The sequence below is a fragment of the Engraulis encrasicolus genome, chromosome 13, assembly GCF_034702125.1.
Source record: "Engraulis encrasicolus isolate BLACKSEA-1 chromosome 13, IST_EnEncr_1.0, whole genome shotgun sequence".
Classification (NCBI taxonomy): Eukaryota; Metazoa; Chordata; class Actinopteri; order Clupeiformes; family Engraulidae; genus Engraulis; species Engraulis encrasicolus.
In genome coordinates, this window is record NC_085869.1 from 38,775,649 (window position 1) to 38,799,339 (window position 23,691).

Consider the following 23,691-nt stretch of genomic DNA (forward strand, 5'->3'; position numbering starts at 1 on the left):
GTAGGTCTCAAAAGAAAATGACACGGGAAAACACAACATCTTTGACTTCCACGTCGCCATCAAGAGGTCTTTATTAGTATACAGTGGGTATGACACATTATAGCACAAATACGAAAAGTGCTGAGATGTAGAGATATATAGCCCTTCTTCTAATGGAGACAGCAGGCAGGAAGGGGGCAGCACTGAGAGGGCACACAAACACACTCGCGCACGTGCACGAACGCATACACACGCACACGCACACACACACAAACACAGTTCTAACTGTGCTGCTCCACTCTTACTGAGGCCTTCGCTGGAACTATCCTCAGAGGAAAGAATGTAGGGGCCATGTTGAAGTATGGAAACACGATCTCAAAGAAAGTCTGTGTGAAAGTGTGTAGGTGTGCGTTATTGTCAGGGTCAGAGAATGTCAGCTTTCCTCTGTCCCAGTCCAGCTGCACTCTGATCCTCTGGAGTTTCTGCTTCACTGTGAGGAGAGTGGAGGGCTGTGGTGAGGCACATGCTCTATATTTACCATCTTTATACACCACATACCACCGTCCACTATTGGAGGTATAGTTTCCCTTCCTCTGGAGAGACTCTGTCATCACACCCACATTCCACCATGTGTTCTCCCCAACCTCCACATCCCAGCAGTGTGTCCCTGAGTTAAAGCCCTCAGAGCCCATCACACTGTGATAGAGATCAAATCTCTCTGGATTGTCAGGAAGTTGTTGTATCTCATCACCCCATCTCACAGTGGTCAGATCCTCAGACAGGATGAGATGTGGGTGTGCAGTGTTGGGATCCAGAGTGACAGGAGCTGCAGAGAGGAAGCACCACACACATGAGCTGAACATTAAGGGGTGTGTGTTAGGGCTGTGAACTGTCTTCATGCACACGAGCTGCAGTGTGTTCATGTGTGTGTGTGTGCGTGCATGCATAGGCCTACTCACTGCATTGGACAATCTCCTGCATCTTCTCCCAGACTCTGAACTTCAGGTTGCCCAGGTGCTTTGCCACATTGATCAGAGCTCCTGAAAGCCTCTCTGGATCCTGCAGTGTGCACTGGGCTCTGGAATAACATTCAGGAGTCAGTGCTGCTGTGGGTTTGGGTTCAGAACCACTGTGCATGTCTGACAGAAAAGAGAGAGATAGGAGGCAGATAACTCACCTTTCGACCGTGTTCTGGTAGTTCTAGGGAAATTATGGGAAAAAAACAACAACATTAATTTATATATTTTTTAATTATTCTGGATTGAGGATATAGAAGCCCATTTGAACCACATTGAAGTTATTTAATACTGACTAACAATATTCTCTTGTAGTTCTGGGAAATTGTGAAAATTTACTAATGAGCAAAAACAACCTTTAAATTCCACTAGACTTAGTGAATTATAAAAAAATATATAAAGGGAAATACTTTCTAAACACATGAAAATAAATATACAGTATTCATATTCATACAAATAAAACCTGGCAATGCTGTACAATGTTATGCCTATTTAAGGGCAATTATCAATCATGTCATTAAGTATTAAAATAATAATATTCAATTTTGAGGTATTTAATATAGGCCTAACAGAAATGCAAGTACGAGTTGCAAGTAAATGTGATTTCTAACAGAACCAGTTCTTACCTGGAGAAATGTGACATCATCAGCTTTCAGGCCCTCTTCTATGCCCTTGATTGTGCCTGAAAGAGTTGAGATCTCTCTGCTCATCTTCTCAATCTTATCCTTCATCATCTGACTCTTCTGCTCCTCTTCCTCCCACAGTGCAGCTACCCTGACTGCTTCTTCATCTCGTAGAAACTGGTGAAGCTTCTCAAACTCCTGTTTAATCTGCTTCTCTGTGTGCTGGACCTGAGTCTGTTTCAAAATACATATACAAGATTCATGGCCAGTCCAAGGCATGGTTGATATCATATAGTATCATATCAGACCAGATCAGTTATCTGCAATTGCTCATATGCATTATGTGTTCTGTTTTGTTTTAGTTTAAGGTCTCACCTTTATGTGTGTAGCTGTTTGGTCACAGATGAGTTTAACTTCTTCGAAAGTCTTCAGTTTCTTTTTCAGAGGCCCAAGTTTGATCTTGAATTCCTCCTGAAATGCAAACACGTCATTATGGCAAATATGCAGCAAAGGTATAAGTGGATCTAGATTGAAAGACCATCCTGCTTGCTCATATTAAACTTGTGATTTTATTCCATACATCATTTAAAAATAACTATTTCCATATGCAAATTCAATGCAACTTCATTGGACAGAAATCAGGAATTGAAACTATAATGCAATATACAAAGGGTATAATAACAAGTGAAGCCTTTAAACTGCATCATTTGATCAATCGTACCTTAATGTCAAGTGCAGCTTCATCAATGGGACTGAAAGTGTGTCCTCTGTGTTTGTTGGAGTCTCTGCACACCAGACAAACAGGCTGTTTATCCTCCAGACAGAAGAGCTTGAGTTTCTCACTGTGCAGATGACAGAGCACCTCAGACCCTGCTGAAGCTCTCTGACTCCTCTCCTGTAAGAAGGTCTCACACAGGTTCCTTAAAGTCAAACTGATTGGTGGGCGATCCATTGATGACTTTCTCCTGCAGACAGGACATTCTCTGGATCCTTTGGTGTTCCAGAACTGCTGCAGACAAACTTTACAGATGCTGTGACTACAGGAGAGGACGACAGGATCCTTGAAGATTTCACAGCACACAGGACAGGAGAAATCCTCTTCAGAGAAAGATTTAGATGCCATTGCACAGACTCACAGACACAGGCTCAATGTGGTTTCACTTTCATGTTCCCACTATAGGCTAAAAGCCAATCAGTCTGTAGAAGGAAAAGCATTGGAAACCATTGTCAATCTAATAGGTCACCTATTGATATCTAAATAATGTTGACTTTTGTTGGTTTCATAAAATATGTATGTAAAAATCATGTGGAAAAACTCACCTTTTGACGAGCACAGCACTCGGTGCAGCCTGAGCTTCCCACTTCCTCATTCAGTGCAGGGAGGGACTTTAAAAGAGATTTCCAATTGGCTAAATGTTGTGATAAAAGGAAAGGGAATGGCCAGAGAGAGAGAGAGAGAGAGAGAGAGAGAGAGAGAGAGAGAGAGAGAGAGAGAGAGAGACCTACTATGAGGCAGAGTGATCCATTGGACTGTGAGTTCTGGTGTGGTGTGTTCAGGCAATGTTACATACAGGGGCGGAGTGGCCCACCTTTTCCCACCGGGAGAATTTTCCCCTTGGCGGCCCTCTTTAAAAAAAAAAAACAAAAAAAAAAAACAAAGCGAACAACATGGTTTCCTAACCAAAAAGACAAAAGCCACGAAATCTGCAGTCGTACTACATGTGAACATTAGTGTTGTCAAAATATCAACCTGAATTGGAGAATTTAGCCTACACCTTGATGAAATGCACAGCCAGTGGTGTAGTCTACGTAAAACGATAAAACGAAGTATACACACCCATTTCAAAATTTCAGGGATTACAGTATAGTAGAGTAGAGTAGAGTAGAGTAGAGTATACCCACTTAAAATTGATTGATCCATTATTTACAATAGCACAAATATATACAGTAGGCCTACACATCAAAAAATGCTCAAATATACAGTATACCCACTTCAAAAAGTAGACTACACCACTGGAGCCATCATCACAGTCCAAAGCATTCATAGGCCTAGCCTAGGCTACATCACTAACTTACATCATGGAAATGTGCACTCCACTGTCATTTTGACAGTTTGAAATTGAAATATCGTTTAAGGAAGACAGGATTAGCATGGGCACAAAGTTTTGAGTGTGGGGATTTTTAGAAGAGTAGGCTTACAAAATATAGTATAGTAGCCTATAGCTTACAAAAAGTCTGTCTACATTGTGCAATAAACCCACCATGCAGCAAATAAGCCAAACCTAGCTACTTCAAAGCACAACCATAAGTCAACAAAATGTATAACCAAACGGTGTAGGCCTACCTTAAAACGCTGTCTTCGTCGCAGCAAATGTCTTTGTTTCTTGCAATTACATTTTAATCCACAGTTTAGGCTACACACCCAGCACTGCTCACATCAGAATTTGTGGTAATTATTTTGTTCCATTTCTTCAGACATTACATAAGCTACATCCTAAATGTGCCACATATAAATATATGTATGATATACATTATACTGTAAGGAGATATAAGCCTACCGCTAGTTCTAACAAACCAATGCCATCAAAACATGTACAACGTGTTTTCCTGCTTAGCTGCAGTTCACCTCCTTACCACTTGGTGGAGTCTGTTCGTAACCCAAGTCAATAACCACAGAACAAGTGAATCTGGAGTGGCAGACTGTAAACTGTAACAGTCATGTGGAAATCGGAAAATAAATCACAACTTACTAATATTTCCATTCCTTGGTAACCAATATAAATATCACAGGTTCTTGAAATACTGAAAACGAAACTATGTTACTAAGATCTAGTAAACATCCGCGATCTACGGTGTATGAACATTATCAGTAGAGGAGGGGTGTGGCCAATTTACTGTTTGACACCGTCACTGAGGTATTGCGGTCGGGTAGACGGTATATATAGTGGTGAGTCAGTTTTTTCGTGATTAACTAGTGAATTGGAAATAGTTTATACATTCTATATCGTACAAACTCCTTGGGGCCGGCTAAGAACATTATGTGGTTAAGCACTTTAGGGCCGGCAGAGAACATAATGCGGCCGCTGAAGTATATTTCGCGGCCGCGGCCCACCGGGACAAGCCCCGATCTCCCGATGGCCACTCCGCGCCTGGTTACATAGAATGAAGATGATCACACTCAGTTCTTCTTTTCTTTGCAATTCGTTTTTATATTTTACATAGGAGCAGAACTACAGACAGACATTTCTGCTGTTCCTTTTGTCAATGTCTAGATATTACAGAAGTTGGTAGATATAGATGTTACAGAAACTAGGAGAAAGATTATCTTGCTTAGATTATTATCTCTGAGTCTTTTTGTAACACTTATTCATGGGTCTTTCTTTTTGTTCCTTTTCTCAAATTTATCTCATTGCATTCGAACATTGGCACATGTAAGCACATGGGACCGACCTGACATGTTACAGTTCTACACATTTAAACTACCACCATTACGGTTGCATAAGTTCACACATGTTTACGAAGTATCTGCTGATCTGTCCATATTACAGGTCCATACATGTTGATATTTTCATCATTATGTCTGCTGTTAGGGTCCCAGATAGGTTTATATTAAGCTAGTACACTTCTATTATATCTTAGTGTTTTTGTTCATGTTACTAGTCCACACAGATTCATATTACTACAGTGTGCCTCTGCTCTGCAGAAGGAATTCTGCCTACCATCTACAATTTGCAAACGTGAAACAGACACTAGTGTTATATGTCGGTGTTTATGTGCTTGTTCATGTGCAGTCGCAGGGCGGGCTGTCACACTGTGCTCTGTAGAATTGCCCCTGGACTGCCATCTGCTGGTGCCTACCTCCATCTAGTGGTCATCTGGAGGAAGGACACACTGACGCTGACTTGATGTCAGATTACCCCACATTGCTCCAGGGACTGTAGCCAGTACCCTGTAAATAACTGTAAGTCACTTTGGATAAATAAAAGTCAGCCAAGTGTAATGCAATGTAATGTCTCTTTTTCTAACAGGACAAACAGACCTTTCACCGTTACTACAAACTTCAGACAATGCTCTACGAACCAACGCAGAGGTTTTGGATGTGAGTGTATGGAAGACATTTTATTCTATTCTGTAATCAAACACACTTCTTGCAGAAATGCTCAGTGTGATTCATATGTTTCTCATTTTGTAGATGTATGATGTTCATTATGTCCAACAGTTAGACTCTAACTGTTATTGAGTCTGCACTTTTAATATTTCTAAAGGCGCCATAAGCTGGTTTGCTTCATACCTTCAGGTCAGGATTAACACACAGCTTTCACTGCCATTAGCTGCAAACTTGGGCATTCCGCACGGCTCAATCTTGGGGCCTCTGCTCTTCAGTCTACATAAATGACTGGCCCAACTGCTGTCAGTCATTCAAGTGCCAAATGTACGATGACAATACAGTGATTTATGCATCAGCCAGAACATCAAGCGCAGCAGACATTTTGACTAAGGAGATGGAAGATGTATCCCGCTGGCTCAAAGACAACCATCTCACTCTTAACATCAAAAAGACAGTATTCTATAAGAGGGAAAGCCTTGTGCTCCATCAAAATTGACCAGGACACAATTGACAAAGTCAATGAGTTGAAATGTTTAGGAATAATCTTAGACTCTCAGCTTAAGTTTAGAAAACACATTGAGAAACTCACTGCAACGCTCCGAACAAACTTGAACTGTTTTAGAATGATAAGGCATCATATACCTGTTAAAGCAGCCTTACTGTTTTTTCATGCCATAATACTGTCTCATCTATCTTACTGCATTACTGTAGGGGCCAAGCCTCCCAGACATCAATTAAACCTCTTTTATCATTATACAAACATATACTGGATCAGAAACCAATAATGTGGCACCACTGCCTCATAGTAACGAAATATAACCTCTTAAGCCTTGAGAATTTTATTAAGATTTCTTATCTTAAACTAATTTTTAAATGTGCAAATAATCTTGCTCCTCCTGTACTATGTCCTTTTGTAACAAAAAATAAGCACAAGAAGGGTTGTAAAAACAAGAGGAGCCAACAGCAACTGCACAGCAAAAGTGCGCAAAACTTCATTTGGCCAGTCGAGTTTCTCAGTTATTGGAACTCAAATGTGGAACAACTTACCAACAGTAATAAAAAACACTGAGTTTGAAACATTTAACAGACAACTGAAACACTGACTGAAGGAAAACCAAACATATAATCATCACAATACACAATAGATAACACACATGCACACACAGTATGTCACACCCATCTTATTGTTTTTTCTGTCTGCATATGCTTTTAATGTTATAGGAAATATGTTAAGATAGCATATCATAGTATACTGTACTTTATATTTTGTGAAATTGTATAGTCTAGGTGACTTGTATATTTTATTAGAGTAGCTAGCCTGACCAGGGACTGAGATTTGCAAACTAGCTATCTAGCTACAAACCTTTTATGTACTCACATCTGCAAGCTGTTTCATGGCCTTGCCATGTCATGTTTGTAATAATGTGCACTGCATTGTCCCTGACAAATAAACTACAAATAAAATAAAATAAGATTTCAGGACAATGTTTGTGTGTGTGATGTAATTTGCTCAGTTGTGAAATGGAACGTTGTGATGAGATATGAACTGAGCTACTCTACATGTACTCTTAGTGAGGCCTTCCCAGGAGCATCCTCAGAGGACAGGCTGTAAGGCCCACTGACCTGAATATGGAGGACGGCGTATGTTGGATTCATAACTATAGCAATGGCTGGGGGCGGGACATCAGACAGTTTTTGGGCAGAACAAGGAAGTAGAGTGCCATTTCCCATGTATCTCTATGGCAGACTTGAAAAGCATCGCCATTGAAATTCTTGCCGAGTCAGCTCTTTTTTTGTTTTGTTTTTTGTTGTTTTTTTAAAAAACGCTAGTTTCCTGTCCCTTTCAATTCCCCCATTTTTTTTGGCAGACCCGTTATTTTAGAGAGCTATTACATTGTTTAAAGGACCAATGACCATTGTTAGTTTGGTTGATTGACAGTTAGAATTGTTTTGGTGTCGGCTTACCAGTGCTTGTTCTCAGCGTTACTAAGGTACACTACGCTTTCAGAAATTTGGGACAGAAGTATTCTCGCAGAATTCAGTCGAGAAGGATTCAAAACCATTAAACGGAGTTCTACAGAAGCCTTGTGTCCTCTATATTTAGGTCAGTGATAAGGCCATAATTATGATGGTCTTGCAGGAAAAGACAGGTGCTGCTCTAGATTTTTAAAATGTATCTGTTACCCTTACTAAAGTCTTAACTGGCAAGATCCTCAAAGGAAACACCCAGGTGTTAAAGTATGGAAACACTCTCTCAGTGAACGTGTGTGTGAAAGTGTGTAAGTGTGTGTTATTATCAGGGTCAGAGAATGTCAGCTCTCCTCTGTCCCAGTCCAGCTGCACTCTGATCCTCTGGAGTTTCTGCTTCAGTGTGAGGAGAGTGGAGGGCTGTGGTGGGGCATGTGTGCTATATTTATCATCTTTATACCACACATACCAGCACCCATTCATAGAGGTGTAGTCTCCCTTCCTCTGGAGAGACTCTGTCATCACACCCACTCCCCACCATATGTTCTCATCAACCTCCACATCCCAGCAGTGTGTCCCAGAGTTAAAGCCCTCAGAGCCCAGCACACTGGAATACTCATCAAACCTCTCTGGATTATCAGGAAGCTGCTGTTTCTCATCACCACGTCTCACACTGGTCAGATCCTCAGACAGGATGAGACTATGAGCTGCAGTGTTGGGATCCAGAGTGACAGGAGCTGCGGAGAGGATGAACACACACATGAGCTCATAGGCGCCGACTTTTGTTTTGTCCAGTGGGTGCTCGCGGTTCCCAACTGGGGGTCGCGACCCACAGAAAGTCCCGTTTGTTTGCCATGCCTTGCTTTCCCATTTCATGAGTTGGTGACTTTATTTGAATGAGTAGGCTACATAATAAATGTATTCGAAGCTTATTTATTTTCGTTGTTGTTGTCAAATCAATAGGCTATTTTACAATAAAATCGCCTATATTTGAATTGAGATTGAAAATGGAATTGCTTTACATGGTGAAGGGCCTATAAATTGAACGCAAAGCCCAGATCACGTTTGCCGGTGCCTTTTTCTAGACGGCATTATGACTAAAGGTGACCGTGTTTAAAATGAATATAGGCTACACACAGCTGTCAAGCTAGAAGATCAAGATTTTCCTTGAGCATGCCACTAAAGCTAAATCTGCAGTCACGGACTATGTCAGTTACTAAAATGAAACCATGCATGTGAAAGTTGTATGTCTTCAAATACATTTTTATGAAGCATAGCAGCATTGTGCAGTAGCCTAATACAGACGTCCAAAGAGGAACTCAATTGAAAACAATAACAGCAGCAGCAACGCGAGCGCCCACAGTGAATTCAGACTGGCGTTCAGTCACTTGCAACACAGCGTTCATACCACGCACTTCATGCGAGCTATGTTCAAACCAGGTCACAAACTCAGTCACAACTAAACCCAACAATGTTAGCAGCCAGAGCCGCATATAGCCTACAATGGCAAAACCATCCAACAGCGCACAACAAGCATGGATATGCAAAGGCTCAACTTGGTCATACCATCACTAAAGACCCCTCCCAGATAGCAAAATGTTTTTGGCAGAGTTTTGGGCCAAATCGTGTCTTGGCCTTTTGGCTGGCTTCGGTTTGAGTCCCCGGGCCAAAAGTGGCCCAAATTTGGCATGCCAAAACCAACCAAACCCAGCCATAAATTGACCAAAGTTCACCCAAAACCTATTTGGGATTTCCACGTACAGCCTTAAAGGCCCCAAAAGGAATTCCAGACCCCACCCATTCAGCCAAAATGCAGCCATAAAGTACCCATAACTGTCCCAGAACTGCCATAAATGAGCCTAAATACTGCCATAATGTACCCATAATTCAGCCATAATGTACCCATAACTCTACCAGAACAGCCATAAATGACCCTAAATACTGCCATAATGTACCCATAATTGATCCCAAATGTAGCCATAATGGGGCCAAATGTCACTTATTTGTCTTATAAGTTTCCCTGTATACTTAAAATGTAAGTACCGGTATACAGAGAAACTTATAAGACAAATAAGTGACATGGGATCACTAAATATTCCTGTTTTATTGTTGAAAATCGCACATTTAATAAATGCGTGATTTTCAACAATGAAACTGGAATATTTATGCATCTAGAAAAAAAAACCAAGACAATTAAATACATTTCATTATACTTTATTGCCTCCAAATGCTGTGACTGGTTAGGGTGGGCAAGTGGCTGGATTTGATGGATGGGTATAGCTGCACGGCAGGTGGTGGAGGACTGGGTGACTTGATGGGTGCTTGGATGTCTGGGTACAGGCCTCTTGTTTTCATCTTGGTCCCATGGCCAGTAAAAGCAGGTACTCTATTGCCACATAGAGGTAGGTAGATCAGATCAGATTCGCGACATCTAGGAAAGAATAAAAAGATAAACCAAATTGAATTACTACATGCAAAAGTAACTTTGAAAACAGTGGCATTACATTTTTTTTCTTCTTTTATTTAACCTTTATTTAACCAGGAAAATAAACCTGTTGAGATTAAAAATCTCTTTTAACAAGGGTGTCCTGGCCAAGTGGCGGCACAAATGCACTTGATTAATAGCGTAATAGACGGGAGAGGGGGGAGGGGTGTTATTAAAATTTGGTACCTGTTTTTGAGATCCGATTTGATTGACCCCTCCCACAGGTGACTGCAGTGTCCGTTCGCAGCACAGCATCTGAAAAGAGAATGTAGATGTTATTTCATATTTTATACATTTTAAATGACATGAGTAGTAGGCTACAGTAGATTGTACAACCATCTACGGAATTGTCAAAAGTAAAAGGGAGAAAAAGAATAGGAAAAAAAACAATACTCAATCAAACAAAACCCTGCCAAAACATACTGTATAACTTGCACTTGAGTATATAGTAGCCCACTGATTCTAAGATCAGAGTACTGGTCAAATTGGAGGTTTTTTTAACCTAGCTTTTAGGTTTTTCAATAACAACAAAGCAGTAGGCTATCTAATAACTGGTGAAACAGACTAGTCACTATGTTATATCATGTGCCATTGTTAAAGCTTTCTGCCAATTAGTAATGCTCCTACTACCCTGGACTTGTCAGTAGGTATATCTGAGGTGTTTTTTCCCCCTTATTCAGTCTTTTCCGAGATCCTGGTCTGGGGGCAGGCGTTTGTTTACATTTCACCATGAATTCACTTCTACTTTTACCTTTGACACCTCTAGTAAGCTACTCTCTGTGTTGAGGTATTACAAATGTTAGAGCAAGATTACATAGGCCTACATGGGCCACATTTCTGTATACGGTTTACCCCCTGTTGTTGATAGCTGAACAATACACACTGCCTTAACAACTGATCATGTTAAATAGCCAGCGCTTAAACACAAACCGACCATTGCATTACCCAATACAGACGTATACTTAAAAGCAGTTACATTAAAAGCAAGGACTTTCACAACGAACGAAGATTAGACCAGAGAGAGAGGTTAATAAATTGTGGAACCAACCTGTAGTATGCCTGTCAAAAAACAAGTTCCTCCACCGGGTGACTGCCTTCAGCAGCAGCACATCTGAAAAGACAATGTAGAAAAAAGCAGATTCACTCGATTGCTTCAGTAGTAGGCTTGAATTACAGTGAGTCCAACACTTTCCGTGACAGACAGATATTGCTAGATAGTGCTCTGCTTTGTGCCAATAGGTAGAAGATGCTCCATGCCTGAGTTAGCTAGCTCCCGGCTTTTGCTAGCTGTCGTTGGGCAGTTAGCTGGGAGTGTTGTTCTTTGATTGAAATTCCCTTGGCATTGATATCTGAAAGTGAATTTCAACCACAGAACAACACTTAATCAACCGTTACTGAGTATGAGGGTAGCAACTAAGATTAAATGTCACAGTTGTGTGTCACAGACGTTTGTGTTTTAGCTCCTGTTAAAAGGGTATCGAAGTTTCAGCGCATAACACGGAAACCGACGGTCACAGACCTATGAAATCAACATGAAAACCGATAACACAAAATGCCTCATCTCTTAAGTCATCGGCGGTTGTATTTAATATAAAAACGTGTCAACTGCACTTACCTGCATAAACTGAAGTCTGACACACACTGGCGCTGGGGAAACTGAAGTGAGGCAAGCACGAGTTTCTCTTGACAGTTGATTTTGGCAGTCTTTTGGATTGCCGTAAGCGCACCAATGTAGAACGTTGCTGTCCCGCTCTCCACCCGAGGTTCAGATTAACCTGACACATGCCATAACCTGGCCATAACTCATTCATTCACAGTCCGCGCGTTTTAATGTGTTGTGGGAAGCCATAAACAACCCATATTTTAACCAAATCTTTGTTTTTTTTTTGCTTTCCAGAGGAACGCCCCAATTCACTGGCGCCCAGGTCAACCATAACCATGCCAAAATTTTGCCAAAAGCTTATGGCTTGCCAAAAGGAAGCCATAAATTGCAGATATCTGCCAAAACAAAGCCAAAATATCTGCTATCTGGGATAGAGCATAGAGAAATATCAAGCACACGGCGGTGCTACACATGGGATTAGCAGGATGACAGTGACTTACCATTTTGTAGTGGGCTAAACTTTCCAACTGCTATCCTGTATGTAAGAAGTCCTAGCTTGTAGTGAAAAGTAGGCTTAGATCCTTCGATAACTTCCATAACTTGTGAAATAATGAGCAACATAATTATACAGCTTCACGCGTAGTCTGACTCTGTGATAGAACTACTTCAACTTCGGAACCGTCTGCATAGACACTGCACTGTTCTGAAAACTCCAACCGGGCATTTTTAGTCAAGACTCCAACAGATATTTAGAGTAACAATGAAGCCTTCAACGGAATTTTAGTTATCTATGAGGGGTTTTTTTTTACCCTAACAGACAACAAGCTTTATCAATATCTGCTATCTCGAAGAGGTCTGCTTTAGCAGCACGACTCATCAACAGTCCATTGGGCAAAAGCCCTGTATGCCATAAGGTCAATCCAAACATGTTTCTATGGTTACTGATTGTGTACAAGAGCAACCGCAGAGGACAAAAAACGATCGGCGTGAAATAGCTTACATTAGGCATACAAGATGACATGTTTATCCCCTGACTGTTAACATTTGTATATCGACAAACAATTAAAAGCAACAGAAAATAAAGCAATATGTTTAATCTGCCAGAATGGATGGATCATTGTTCTGGAACCAACCCAGGCAGCCGGAAGAGGTCTCGAATTCTCTCGACCCGTCTACCCATCATGCTTTAAACAGTTTAGCATCTTCACAAATCAATCTATTTGAAACATTCTCTGACAGACATTAACTAAATATGCCTAAAATGAACGTCAGGATTTCACTTAAAACACAATACTATAATTATAATGTTTGCTTGTAGAGATTCTGCTGCCCCTGTATTATGGAAAGGATTAGACTTCACTGCCCACCGTGATGTATTTCAAACAGGATGGGTAGGCTATATAAGTCTGACGATCTTCCAATTTCGTTTGAGTCGCGCTTAATAGCTACAGTAAGCGTGTAAAATTTAGAACTTCTCTCGCTGATCGTATTACTGTAGCGCACGAAGATGGCCATGGGTGCGCATGGGGTGCACATATTTTCCGTGGGTGCCCAAAGATTCTCGTGGGTGCCCGGGCCCTGGAGCACCCCCGAAGTCGGCGCCTATGCATGAGCTGAATGCTGAGAGGTACAGTATGTGTTAGGGGTGGGGTTAATGGTCACGTCGCGTGTGTGTGTGTGTGTGTGTGTGTGTGTGTGTGTGTGTGTGTGCGCATGCGTGCGTGCGTGTGTGTGTGTGTGTGTGTGTGTACATACTGTATTGAACAATCTCCTGCATCTTCTCCCAGACTCTGAACTTCAGGTTGCCCAGGTGCTTTGCCACATTGATCAGAGCTCCTGAAAGCCTCTCTGGATCCTGCAGTGTGCACTGGGCTCTGGAATAACATTCAGGAGTCAGTGCTGCTGTGGTTCTGGGTTCAAAACGACAGAGGAGAGAAAGAAAGGATGTACATCACTCACCTTTTTGCTGTGCTCTTGTAGTTCTGCAAAGTGAAATAATAAAATATTTACATAATTATAAATGCCAAATATTACTATTGAAATTGCTTTGCATTATGGTTATCATTCAGTGATAGGCTATCATCACATTGTCAACAAAACACATACGTAGGTAGGCCTATAATAAATACAATGGGCCAGTAATTGAGATTTATTATAAATAATATTATCATACAATAGCAAAACAAAATATCCAGATATACAACATAACTTTATGTTTAAGCCTAGAATACATTATTCTCAAAATGCAGTACGATTGTCAAACAAATGTTGCAATAACTACCCTTCATTATGGTATTGCAAAATCAATACTCAGTAATAAACTAATTAGCTACTAACTAGTTACCTGCAGGAATGTGACATTTTCAGCGTTCATCTCCTCCTCTATGGCTCTGATTGTGTCTGAACAAGATGAGATCTCTCTGTTCAAATTATCAATCTTCTCCTTCACCATCTTACTCTTCTGCTCCTCTTCCTCCCTCAGTGCAGCTATCCTGGCTGCCTCTTCATCTCGTAGAAACTGGTGAAGATTCTCAAACTCCTGCTTGATCTGCCTTTCTGTATCCTGGACCTGAGTCTGGTTTAACACACAGCATACAGTTTGATCTGCATTATTGATATATCATACAGTATCTCATCAATCAGACAACTTTGTTTTTTATTAATAAAGTAGACCTAAATTACGTTTTGAATGTCTCACCTTTATGTGTGTAGCTGTTTGATCAAAGGTGAGTTTAACTTCTTCAAATGTTTTCAGTTTCTTTTTCAGGGGCTCAAGTTTGATCTTGAGATTCTCCTGAAATACAAACATGTATGTTATGATGAACTGTATGATGATAACACATATACTGTAGATGTGGATCTACACTCATGCTGTATTTGTCATTATCAAATTTGAGGACCTTATTCCACTAGTACGTATCTCTGTATAGCCTATATGTAAAATTTATTCTTTACATATTATGGCCTATGTACAATTATTAGGCTATATAAAATCAAATGCAGTTTAACAGGACTGATGTAATAAATAATATATTGTAATATAATTATTTACAAAGGTTATGTTAAAACAATGTTAAGTCTTTTGTAACCTTTTAGCAACCTACTGTATTTGCATAATGCTACCTTATTGTCAAGTGCTGCTTCATCTACAGGGCTGAAGGTGTGGCCTCTGTGTAGCTTTGAGTCTCTGCACACTACACACACAGGCTGTTTATCCTCCAGACAGAAGAGCTTGAGTTTCTCACTGTGCAGACTGCAGAGCACCTCAGACCCTGCTGAAGCTCTCTGACTCCTCTCCTGTAAGAATGTCTCACACAGGTTCTTCAGGTGCAGATTAAGAGGAGGGTTCATCTTTGATGATCTCCTCCTGCAAACTGGACATTCTCTGGATCCTTTGATTTCCCAGAATTTCTGCAGACAAACTTTACAGATGCTGTGGCTACAGGTGAGGAGGACGGGATCCTTGAAGATATCACAGCACACAGGACAGGAGAAATCCTCTTCAGAGAAAGATGTAGATGCCATTGTCGGTTTGAAAGACAGGATAGCCCCTGAAAAAATACAAACATTAAAAAAACATTATTAACGACCATTTATCAAAACATGTGATACAGTATCTGAACAAAAGGTGTTTATGCACTGTACTACATAAACTCTCCCCTCTGTGACATGCAAAGGGGACATGCAGAGAACGGCAGTCAGTGCAGTTTAGTCAGAGAATGGTATAGAGAAGGAGATAAGTCAGGCCCGTTGTTTTCCGGTATCCCGTTGACGCCAGGTGAACGCCCCTTTAGGAGACCATCTGAGTTTGAGAGTGAATTACGCCTCTAGAATGCATTTGTGGGATTGAATCCTTGGATGACAGTTCAGATTTCGGATGTCAAAATGCAAATTGATGTGTGTCGTCTTCGACACTTCCACCTTGAAATGTTCTTATGGAAATAAAACAAAGGGGTGAAATAGGTTTGTGTTGTGTGTCTTGTTCATTGCATGTCATCCAAAGACGAACACAGGTGTGTGGAATACCTGCAGCTGTATATAGCCTAATGACGGTAAAGACATTGCCCATGACGGTCTAACAGGTCGAGTTCACACTCAGACACAGTGCGCCGTAGTGATTAGGTCTCAGACAAAAAGACAAAGAAAAAGAAAAAGACAAACACAATGCCGAAATTGTGTGCAGTAGAAGGTTGTCAGAACAAGCACCTATCGGTAATCTCTTTTCCAAAGGATGCTGCACGGTATGTATTGAGAGAGCTGATTTAAAATCCACATAACGGTTGCTTCCTCTGCAGACGGTTGTTGGCTGGACTGGTCTAATCTCAGTTATCATAACCAATCAATTCCACTGGGCCCACTAACAGTGGGGGATGTAGGCTATGGTGTCCAGTAGGTATAGGCATTTCTTTAGTAGGCTATTTCATACACATATGGTGTCCCATATAAAGTGGATGTTACAGACTTCTCACGAATATTTCCTCACTGCCTAGTGCCAAAAAAGGGGAAAACTAATGTGGCTTCACTGACAACTGCAACAGTTAGCCTACTGCAAGCAGCCAATGATATCTACCTGGAGTTTCATAAACAAAATAACCAAAATATGAAAAGTTCATTAACCCTTTAGCACAGCACTATGGCTCTCTGTAATGTCACTCACAGCAATGTTGTTATGATAGTTAAGCATGTTCAACAAGTGAATAGGGTCGCCAGCGACCCCTGCTGCAATAAGAGGCTACACACCGTGCACTGTGTAGGCCTACTGTTCTCTCTCCCCGCCCCCCCCCCCCTCATTGTTTTTGGAGCGAACCACACGTTTCGCGCAGTGCGTCTTCAGGTTCGCTCTTAAGAACCCGAGGACGCACTGGGATAAGAGCGAATCTGAAGACGCACTGGGTGAAACGCGATGAACTTTTCATATTGATCAAGTTTTCCTGCCTTGCACCTGGAAGGGTTGTGCAAAAGGACTTCCATGCACAAAGAAATAAATACTATATATATATATATATAGGCTAATATGTGTATACTGTGTATATAAACCATCCTATCTCATTTGTAGAAGACAACTGTGGCTAATGAATGTGAGGCAAGCTCACTCATCCGCAGCATGTCATACGATGAGCTCCGGAGAGGAGGGTATGGTGTCTGTGACGAGAATGATAATACAAATGGTAAAGTGACATTGAGTTTCCCAGGCACATTCACAGAAATTACCCTATGAGCGCTACAACAATGGAGAGGTACACCATTTAACTAACATAACTCCTACACGCCAATGTGTATTACAGCAAAAAAGAAAGCGACTTTCGGACAGTGCGTGCCCAGCCTCATGCCCTCCTCCTCTACAGACTCTCTATCCAACTCTGCTCAACACCATGATATCCCCACAGTCTGTGATATTGGTAGGTAGGGCCTACTCATTCTGCAAACAGGCATAGGCTACTTAACTAAGCTACAGGAATGTTCAGATAGGCTACTTTAAGACTTTTACTCAAGTAACATTTCAGTCAGTGACTTTTATCTTTTCCAAAGACATATTCTGGAGGGGTAGGCCAACCCATAGGCCTAGCCTTCTTTTACTTGAGGATGAGATTTCAGAAGGCTACACAACACTGAATGTATATCCTACTATCTATGTCTAGGCCTAATTGTCTATGCCACCTAGAGTCTGATTCTATGTCTGTACGCATGGGAGAGTAAGAAACGTAGCCTAATTTCAATTCTTTGTTTGACCAGTGCATGTACAAGCACAAGGCATTGACCCTTGCCTACAAAACCATCACAGGAACGGCCCCAGCTTATCTGAAGGACCTACTAGCGCCTTATGTTACTGGAAGAGAACTGCGCTCATCCAGCACAAGCCGTCTGGCTCTGCCATCCAGTCGCTCTAGGTACTCCCAGTCAAGATTGTTCTCCGTTGTGGTACCCAAGTGGTGGAACAGTCTCCCAGAGGCAGCAAGACTAAGCACATCTCTTGCAGCCTTCAAGAAACAAGAATCTATGAATGCTTGAACTGGCCTTGCCCCAGGGCAGACTCCTGACATGATGTTTAGTTTAGTTTGTGTGTGTGTGTATGTGTACTCGTTATTTACTCTTTATATATTAAAAAAAACCTAAAAAAAAACCTAACCCCTCTTTGCAACTGCACTTGTTGTTCTGTATATCTCCTGTGCACTTTGTATTTGCTTGTGATGTTTGATTATGGCTTGATTATGTCCTCTTTTGAAAGTCGCTTTGGTTATAAAGCGTCTGCCAAATGCAATGTAATGTAATGTAATGTAATAATGTAGGCCTAAAGAAATTGACGATAAAACCGACTTGACTCGAATCAAATAACGTGACGCCCGCACATCTTACAGGCTGTGTAGGCCTATGCTTTCTTTTCCAACACGACAGGCAGGGACTTTAAACACTATTTTCAAAGTGGACTATTTTCTGGCTGAGTCTGATCTGTAGCCAATGACGATAACATTAGCTAGGCCTACGGGAAGCGAGAAAGGAATATGACAGGATATTACAATAAATGTACAATGAAAACAACGTGAATGTCAACTGGAATTAGGGAATTCATTGATTGTGCCTTGCAGATGACGGTGGGGAGACAGTGCTGAACTTCCGACAGTTACCATGGGCGACGCGTCCCATCCCATGACCGTCTCCGCCACGCCTCTTCACAGACTACGAATCCCACCTCAGCCCTTTGGATGGTGGTAGTGCGCAACCCTTGTCAGCTGCCACCAAACGCAACAGTAAGGGAAGAAGAAGGGGGGACAACGCCCCCTTAGGAGACCAAACTTGAGCACATCCATTTACATTGTGTGGGCGGAGTTCAGGGTATCTCCTTCTCTATACCATTCTCTGGTTTAGTTTTAGCGCTTCACTTCCTCATTCAACACAGTTGAGCAGGAAGGAGAGGCTTTGGAACAGGAGGATTCTGATTGGTCAACACTACTACAACGTGAGAAGGGGGGGGGGGGCAGACAGGTTGTTCAATGCTGTTGTTCATTTCGTGCAAATTCATATAACACGACTGTGACAGGGTTCCCACACGTCCTGGAAAACCTGGAAATTTAGAGATGTGTTTTCAAGTCCTTGAAAGTCCTGGAAATTCACCAAATGTCCTGGAAAAAAAATATTTGTCCTGGATTTTTTTCCCTTGAACTTTTTCCCGATTTTGTTTGTGGTATAATTTTTACTCTTCTCCGAGTCTAGACATGATGATTCAATTTATATCCACCTATTGAATACTTTATTGTCCACACACACACACACAGTTTGGTCAGGTTGCCATCTTTGATTGCACTTATACACAGTCATATTCTTTGACTCAGTGTTGCCAAAAGTCGCTAGAAGTCGCTAGTTGGCTTGCTGAAAAGTCACTAGCTGATACCATGGCGTTATATATCTCTCGAAAACCTGCTTACTTCATAATAGGCCTACAAATAGGCAGTGCTAGCACTTCCTTACAAAAAATTGTACTGCTATCTTTTTTGGAGATCAGAGCTTTCAGTCTCACTAGCCACTTTGAAAGCTAGTTTGATATTTGGTGTGACAAATCACAGTAGTCGCATTAATTGTTTGTATGCAAGAATATTCCGAACCTGGCAACAAAACTGGCTTGCAGAAAGACACAAACCACAGGCCACAATGGTTGGTGAGCAAGAAAGTCAAAGTCAAGTCTTGTGGAGAATGCATTTAAATCCAAGTACACTAATTTTTGCAAAGAACATAGAATGGATAAGAACGCTTATTCGCAGGAAATTGCATTGGCCACGGTGTAGTACGGGGGCGTAGCCCGGGGACACCATGCGCAGTGGATGCAAGGCCATGATCGCTAAAAATTGTGACACTGGAAACTCCACAATTTGAATTGCATTGTGGGTGCGAGGAGCTGCTGCTAGTTCCGGCCCAGTCAAAATAGGATGTCCTGTCGTCAATGTTCAGTTTGTGGTTAAATGACAGCTGTCATTCAGCCTTAATTACAGCTGACACAAATTCACTATGTCCTATGACCTGTTCCACACTCCGGCCCTGTCGGTAGTGGCTTTGCATTTTACCTTACCGCCAGTACTAAGCAAATAACGTACATTGGATAAGAAGTATCACTCAATGGAAAATGCATTGGGTTAGGTGTAGTCCGAGGACATTGCTTAAAGACACTGTGCTCATGGTCAGTGGGTGCACCGCCATAATGGATAAAATCTGAACTCTGTAACTTCGCAAAATTGGTCAAGAGAGGAGATCCAGTTGTCAGTGTGTAATGTAATCCCTCCTATCACTAGTCTCCTTAGTATTAACTGCAGAAGAAGAAAGTGACTCCCCTTGCGGTCATGCCATACTATGCTCTTATGACGTCTTTGGACGTACCCTCTTCCCTAACACACTGTACTCATTCATTACAACTCATTTCAACCTTAAAGTCACATTGTCTCTAAAATGCATTGTGTGTCGCTGTGTATGTCCAATTGTGGGTCCGACGGATGAAATATCCGTCCTGAATTATCCAAAAATAGTCCTGGAAATGTCCTGGAAAATGATTTTTGAAAAAGAGTGGGAACCCTGTGTGATCAATAGCCCATTGTTGGTGTCATCATTTTTACTGTATATTATCCCTGAATATACATACCTTACTGTGACAGGTACCTGTAGCTTGGTCAGTGCTGGACAGAAATGTGTAGAGACTCAAAGTTCATTAAGCTTAAGCCTACCGAGGATAGTTTTATTGGTATAATAACCAACCACAGATGTTTAGGATTTACAGCCAAATATTCATCATAAACATTTTGTGCTTACAAAAACCACCCAAACTCTTACCGTTTCTGTCATTCGGCAAAGCCTCTTGCCAGAGTTCTGCAATGTCTCCAAAGTGTGTGTGAGAGAGACAGGTCCAAGGGTCATCACTAGTACCGTATGAGGGACATAAAGACCAGCAGCTCTGCCTCTGCCATGAACGCCCTGTTTGAGACCCTCCCATTGGACAAGAGGCCAATCATAGCAGCCAAAAGATATGATAGACGGCTCAAACGACCAAGCAGAGACAGTCCCTTGCAACAAGCATCAACAGAGATCAGCAACTGTAGAGATTCCACGGTCTGTCAGAAACGCTTTGATCCTGCAAGTGTTTGCTGCCCTGCATGAATTACAGTATTACCATTACTATGTAGGCTACTTCCTCTCTAGATGTCTCTAACCTCATTGACCTCCATGCTCTCTGGATGGAGTTAAAATACAATTTCAGTAAGTATTTGTAATGGGGGGTGAGGCAGGAGATTGCCTGCTGTATGGAATCCGAACTCTGTCTGCAATCTAGAACCTTGCTGTGTTCTAGAAGCTGTTGAGTGTCCTGAGTCAAGTAAACCACCCCCTTTGAAATGGAATTCTCTTGACTGATTGGTTGCTGCAGTGGAAATAAACTTTCTAGGAAATTGAAAGTAGGTCTCAAAAGAAAATGACACAGGAAAATACAACATCTTTGACCGCATCGCCATCAAGAGGTCTTTATTATACAGTGGGTATGACACATTATAGCACAAATAGGAAAAGTGCTGAGACATAGGGATACAGAGCCCTTCTTCTAATGGAGACAGCAGGCAGGTGGGGCAGCAGTGAGAGGGCACACAAACACTACTCTTGCGCGCACACAGACAGACAGACAGACAGACGCACACACACACACACTTATTTTTTTGCAACTTTAATTTTTATTGAAAGAATTTTCTTATTCACAAAAGTGCTCCTGTAGATCTGCAAAAAACATGCAAAAAATGCCACATACCCACATTGTGAAATTCCCATATGAAAAATTACAGTCACAACACACAAACTAACAACAAAAACACTATAATACTACTACCACTAATAATAAAGGAAACAAAACTACAGAGCAAAACAAAAACAAAAAACAACACACACACACCATAAGCAGGTACATAAAAGGTCATGTCCAACCAATACATCTGGCTGTAAACACTGTATGAAATAGTCCACACTAGAAAACCCATCCTCAAGAACTGTTCTCCCCCTCTATAACTCTGAACCATGGAGACCACCTAGCCTGGAATTGTTCCTGTCTTAATTTAAATGTTATCTTCTCCATTGTGTATATTCCCCTAACTATGTCCAGCCAAGTATCATATCTTGGTGGATCCACCTTAAGCCAACTAAGCTTGACTGACTTCTTAGCTGCAGCAAGAAGAATATGCAACAAGTATATTCTCTTTTTGCTCGTGGTCTGAGTCTGAACTGCACCCAGAATGGCCAAGAACGGACCCCTCGCTATTGTGGAGCTGAAAATGTTATCTATAGAGTCAAGTATCTCCTTCCAGAAGTCATTTAAGACAGGGCAGCTCCAGAAAATGTGAAGGTGGTCAGCACATTGTTCCCCACAAGCTCTCCAACAGGCCCCTGATTGAAGTGGATTAAATTTAGAGATGATGTGAGGTGTTCTGAAGAACTTATGGACTATTTTCCATTGAAACTCTCTCCAAATATTGGCATTAGTGACTTTATGTATTTGCAAAGAGATATTCTCCCAGATGTCATCCATGATTAACATACCAAACTCTTTCTCCCATCTTTCTTTGACAAGGAAATTGTTTTCTTGAGCCATGCTGGAAAATATTTTGTACAAAATAGAGATAGGCTTTCCTATACATCTTTGTGTTTGAATTCTTACCAAGTATTTCTCTATGCTAGTGTCAGATCTGTTTATCTTATCCCAATCAGGATGTTTTGTCAAAAAACTTCTAATTTGAAGATATCGAAAAAAGTCCGTTTTAGGTATGTTAAACTCTTCCATTAGTTCTTCAAATGATTTCAGTTCTATAATTCCAAGAAGTTGATGTACAAAGTTAAGATTTAGGTGTTTCCACTTTTTGTAACCTGAGTCCAGTTTGAGAGGGATGAAGTCTTTAAGATGAGCAATACTGGAAAGACCTGAAGTTACAGGGAGATTATACGATTTTTGCACTTCCCTCCACGCACACACTTCTAACTGTGCTACTCCACTCTTACTGAGGCCTTAACTGGAAGTATCTTCAGAGGAGAGACTGTGTTGAAGTATGGAAACACGCTCTCAAAAAACGTTTGTGTGAAGGTGTGTAGGTGTGTGTTATTATCAGGGTCAGAGAATGACAGCTTTCCTCTGTCCCAGTCCAGCTGCACTCTGATCCTCTGGAGTTTCTGCTTCACTGTCAGGAGAGTTTCAGGCTGTGGTGAGGCACCTGCTCTATATTTATCATCTTTATACCACACATACCACCGTCCACTCATGGAAAAGTAGACTCCCTTCCTCTGGAGAGACTCTGTCATCACACCCACATACCACCATGGGTTATCCCCAACCTCCACATCCCAGCTGTGTGTCCCTGAGTTAAAGCCCTCAGAACCGAGGACACAGTGATACTTATCAAATCTTTCTGGATTATCAGGAAGCTGCTGTATCTCATCACCACGTCTCACACTGGTCAGATCCTCAGACAGGATGAGGTTGGCTTTCGCAGTGTTGGGATCCAGAGTGACAGGAGCTGCAGAGAGGAAGAACACACACATGAGCTGAACACTGAGTGGTGTGTGTAAGGGATTTTGTGTGTGTGTGTGTGTGTGTGTGTGTGTGTGTGTGTGTGTGTGTGTGTGTGTGTGTGTGTGTGTGTGTGTGTGTGTGTGTGTGTGTGTGTGTACTCACTGTATTGAACAATCTCCTGCATCTTCCTCCAGACTCTGAACTTCAGGTTGCCCAGGTGCGTTGCCACATTGATCAGAGCTCCTGAAAACTTCTCTGGATCCTGCAGTGTGCACTGGGCTCTGGAATAACATTCAGGAGTCAGTGCTGCTGTGGGTTTGGGTTCAGAACCACATACAAGAGAGAGACAGGAGGCATAACACTCACCTTTCCACTGTGCTCTTGTAGTTCT

General features: G+C 41.6%; 2 protein-coding genes and 1 long non-coding RNA gene across 3 annotated transcripts in view; all 3 read right to left on the reverse strand.

The window, feature by feature from the left end:
- LOC134460530 (uncharacterized) overlaps positions 1–23,691 on the reverse strand; it is a 34,667-nt gene that overhangs the window by 8,565 nt on the left and 2,411 nt on the right. Inside the window, exons 4-13 of the mRNA XM_063212910.1 lie at positions 23,667–23,689; positions 23,463–23,581; positions 22,793–23,304; positions 15,809–15,857; positions 14,906–15,333; positions 14,481–14,576; positions 14,127–14,357; positions 13,742–13,764; positions 13,538–13,656; positions 8,250–8,431 (exon numbers count right to left, since the gene is read on the reverse strand). Of these exons, the coding sequence (XP_063068980.1) occupies positions 8,250–8,431; positions 13,538–13,656; positions 13,742–13,764; positions 14,127–14,357; positions 14,481–14,576; positions 14,906–15,333; positions 15,809–15,857; positions 22,793–23,304; positions 23,463–23,581; positions 23,667–23,689 (1,782 nt within the window). The remainder of the gene's footprint in view (positions 1–8,249; positions 8,432–13,537; positions 13,657–13,741; positions 13,765–14,126; positions 14,358–14,480; positions 14,577–14,905; positions 15,334–15,808; positions 15,858–22,792; positions 23,305–23,462; positions 23,582–23,666; positions 23,690–23,691) is intronic.
- On the reverse strand, positions 61–2,741 carry LOC134461129 (E3 ubiquitin-protein ligase TRIM35-like). Its single transcript, XM_063213895.1, has 6 exons — positions 2,340–2,741; positions 1,994–2,089; positions 1,622–1,852; positions 1,157–1,179; positions 939–1,057; positions 61–805 (listed from the first exon to the last, which is right to left on the reverse strand). The coding sequence occupies exons 1-6, from the start codon at positions 2,739–2,741 to the stop codon at positions 261–263; spliced, it is 1,416 nt and encodes a 471-aa protein (XP_063069965.1). The 3' UTR covers positions 61–260.
- Positions 9,893–12,164, reverse strand: LOC134461144 (uncharacterized). Its single transcript, XR_010037230.1, has 4 exons — positions 11,795–12,164; positions 11,228–11,290; positions 10,366–10,434; positions 9,893–10,125 (listed from the first exon to the last, which is right to left on the reverse strand). It is a non-coding gene; the product is annotated as an uncharacterized LOC134461144 (long non-coding RNA).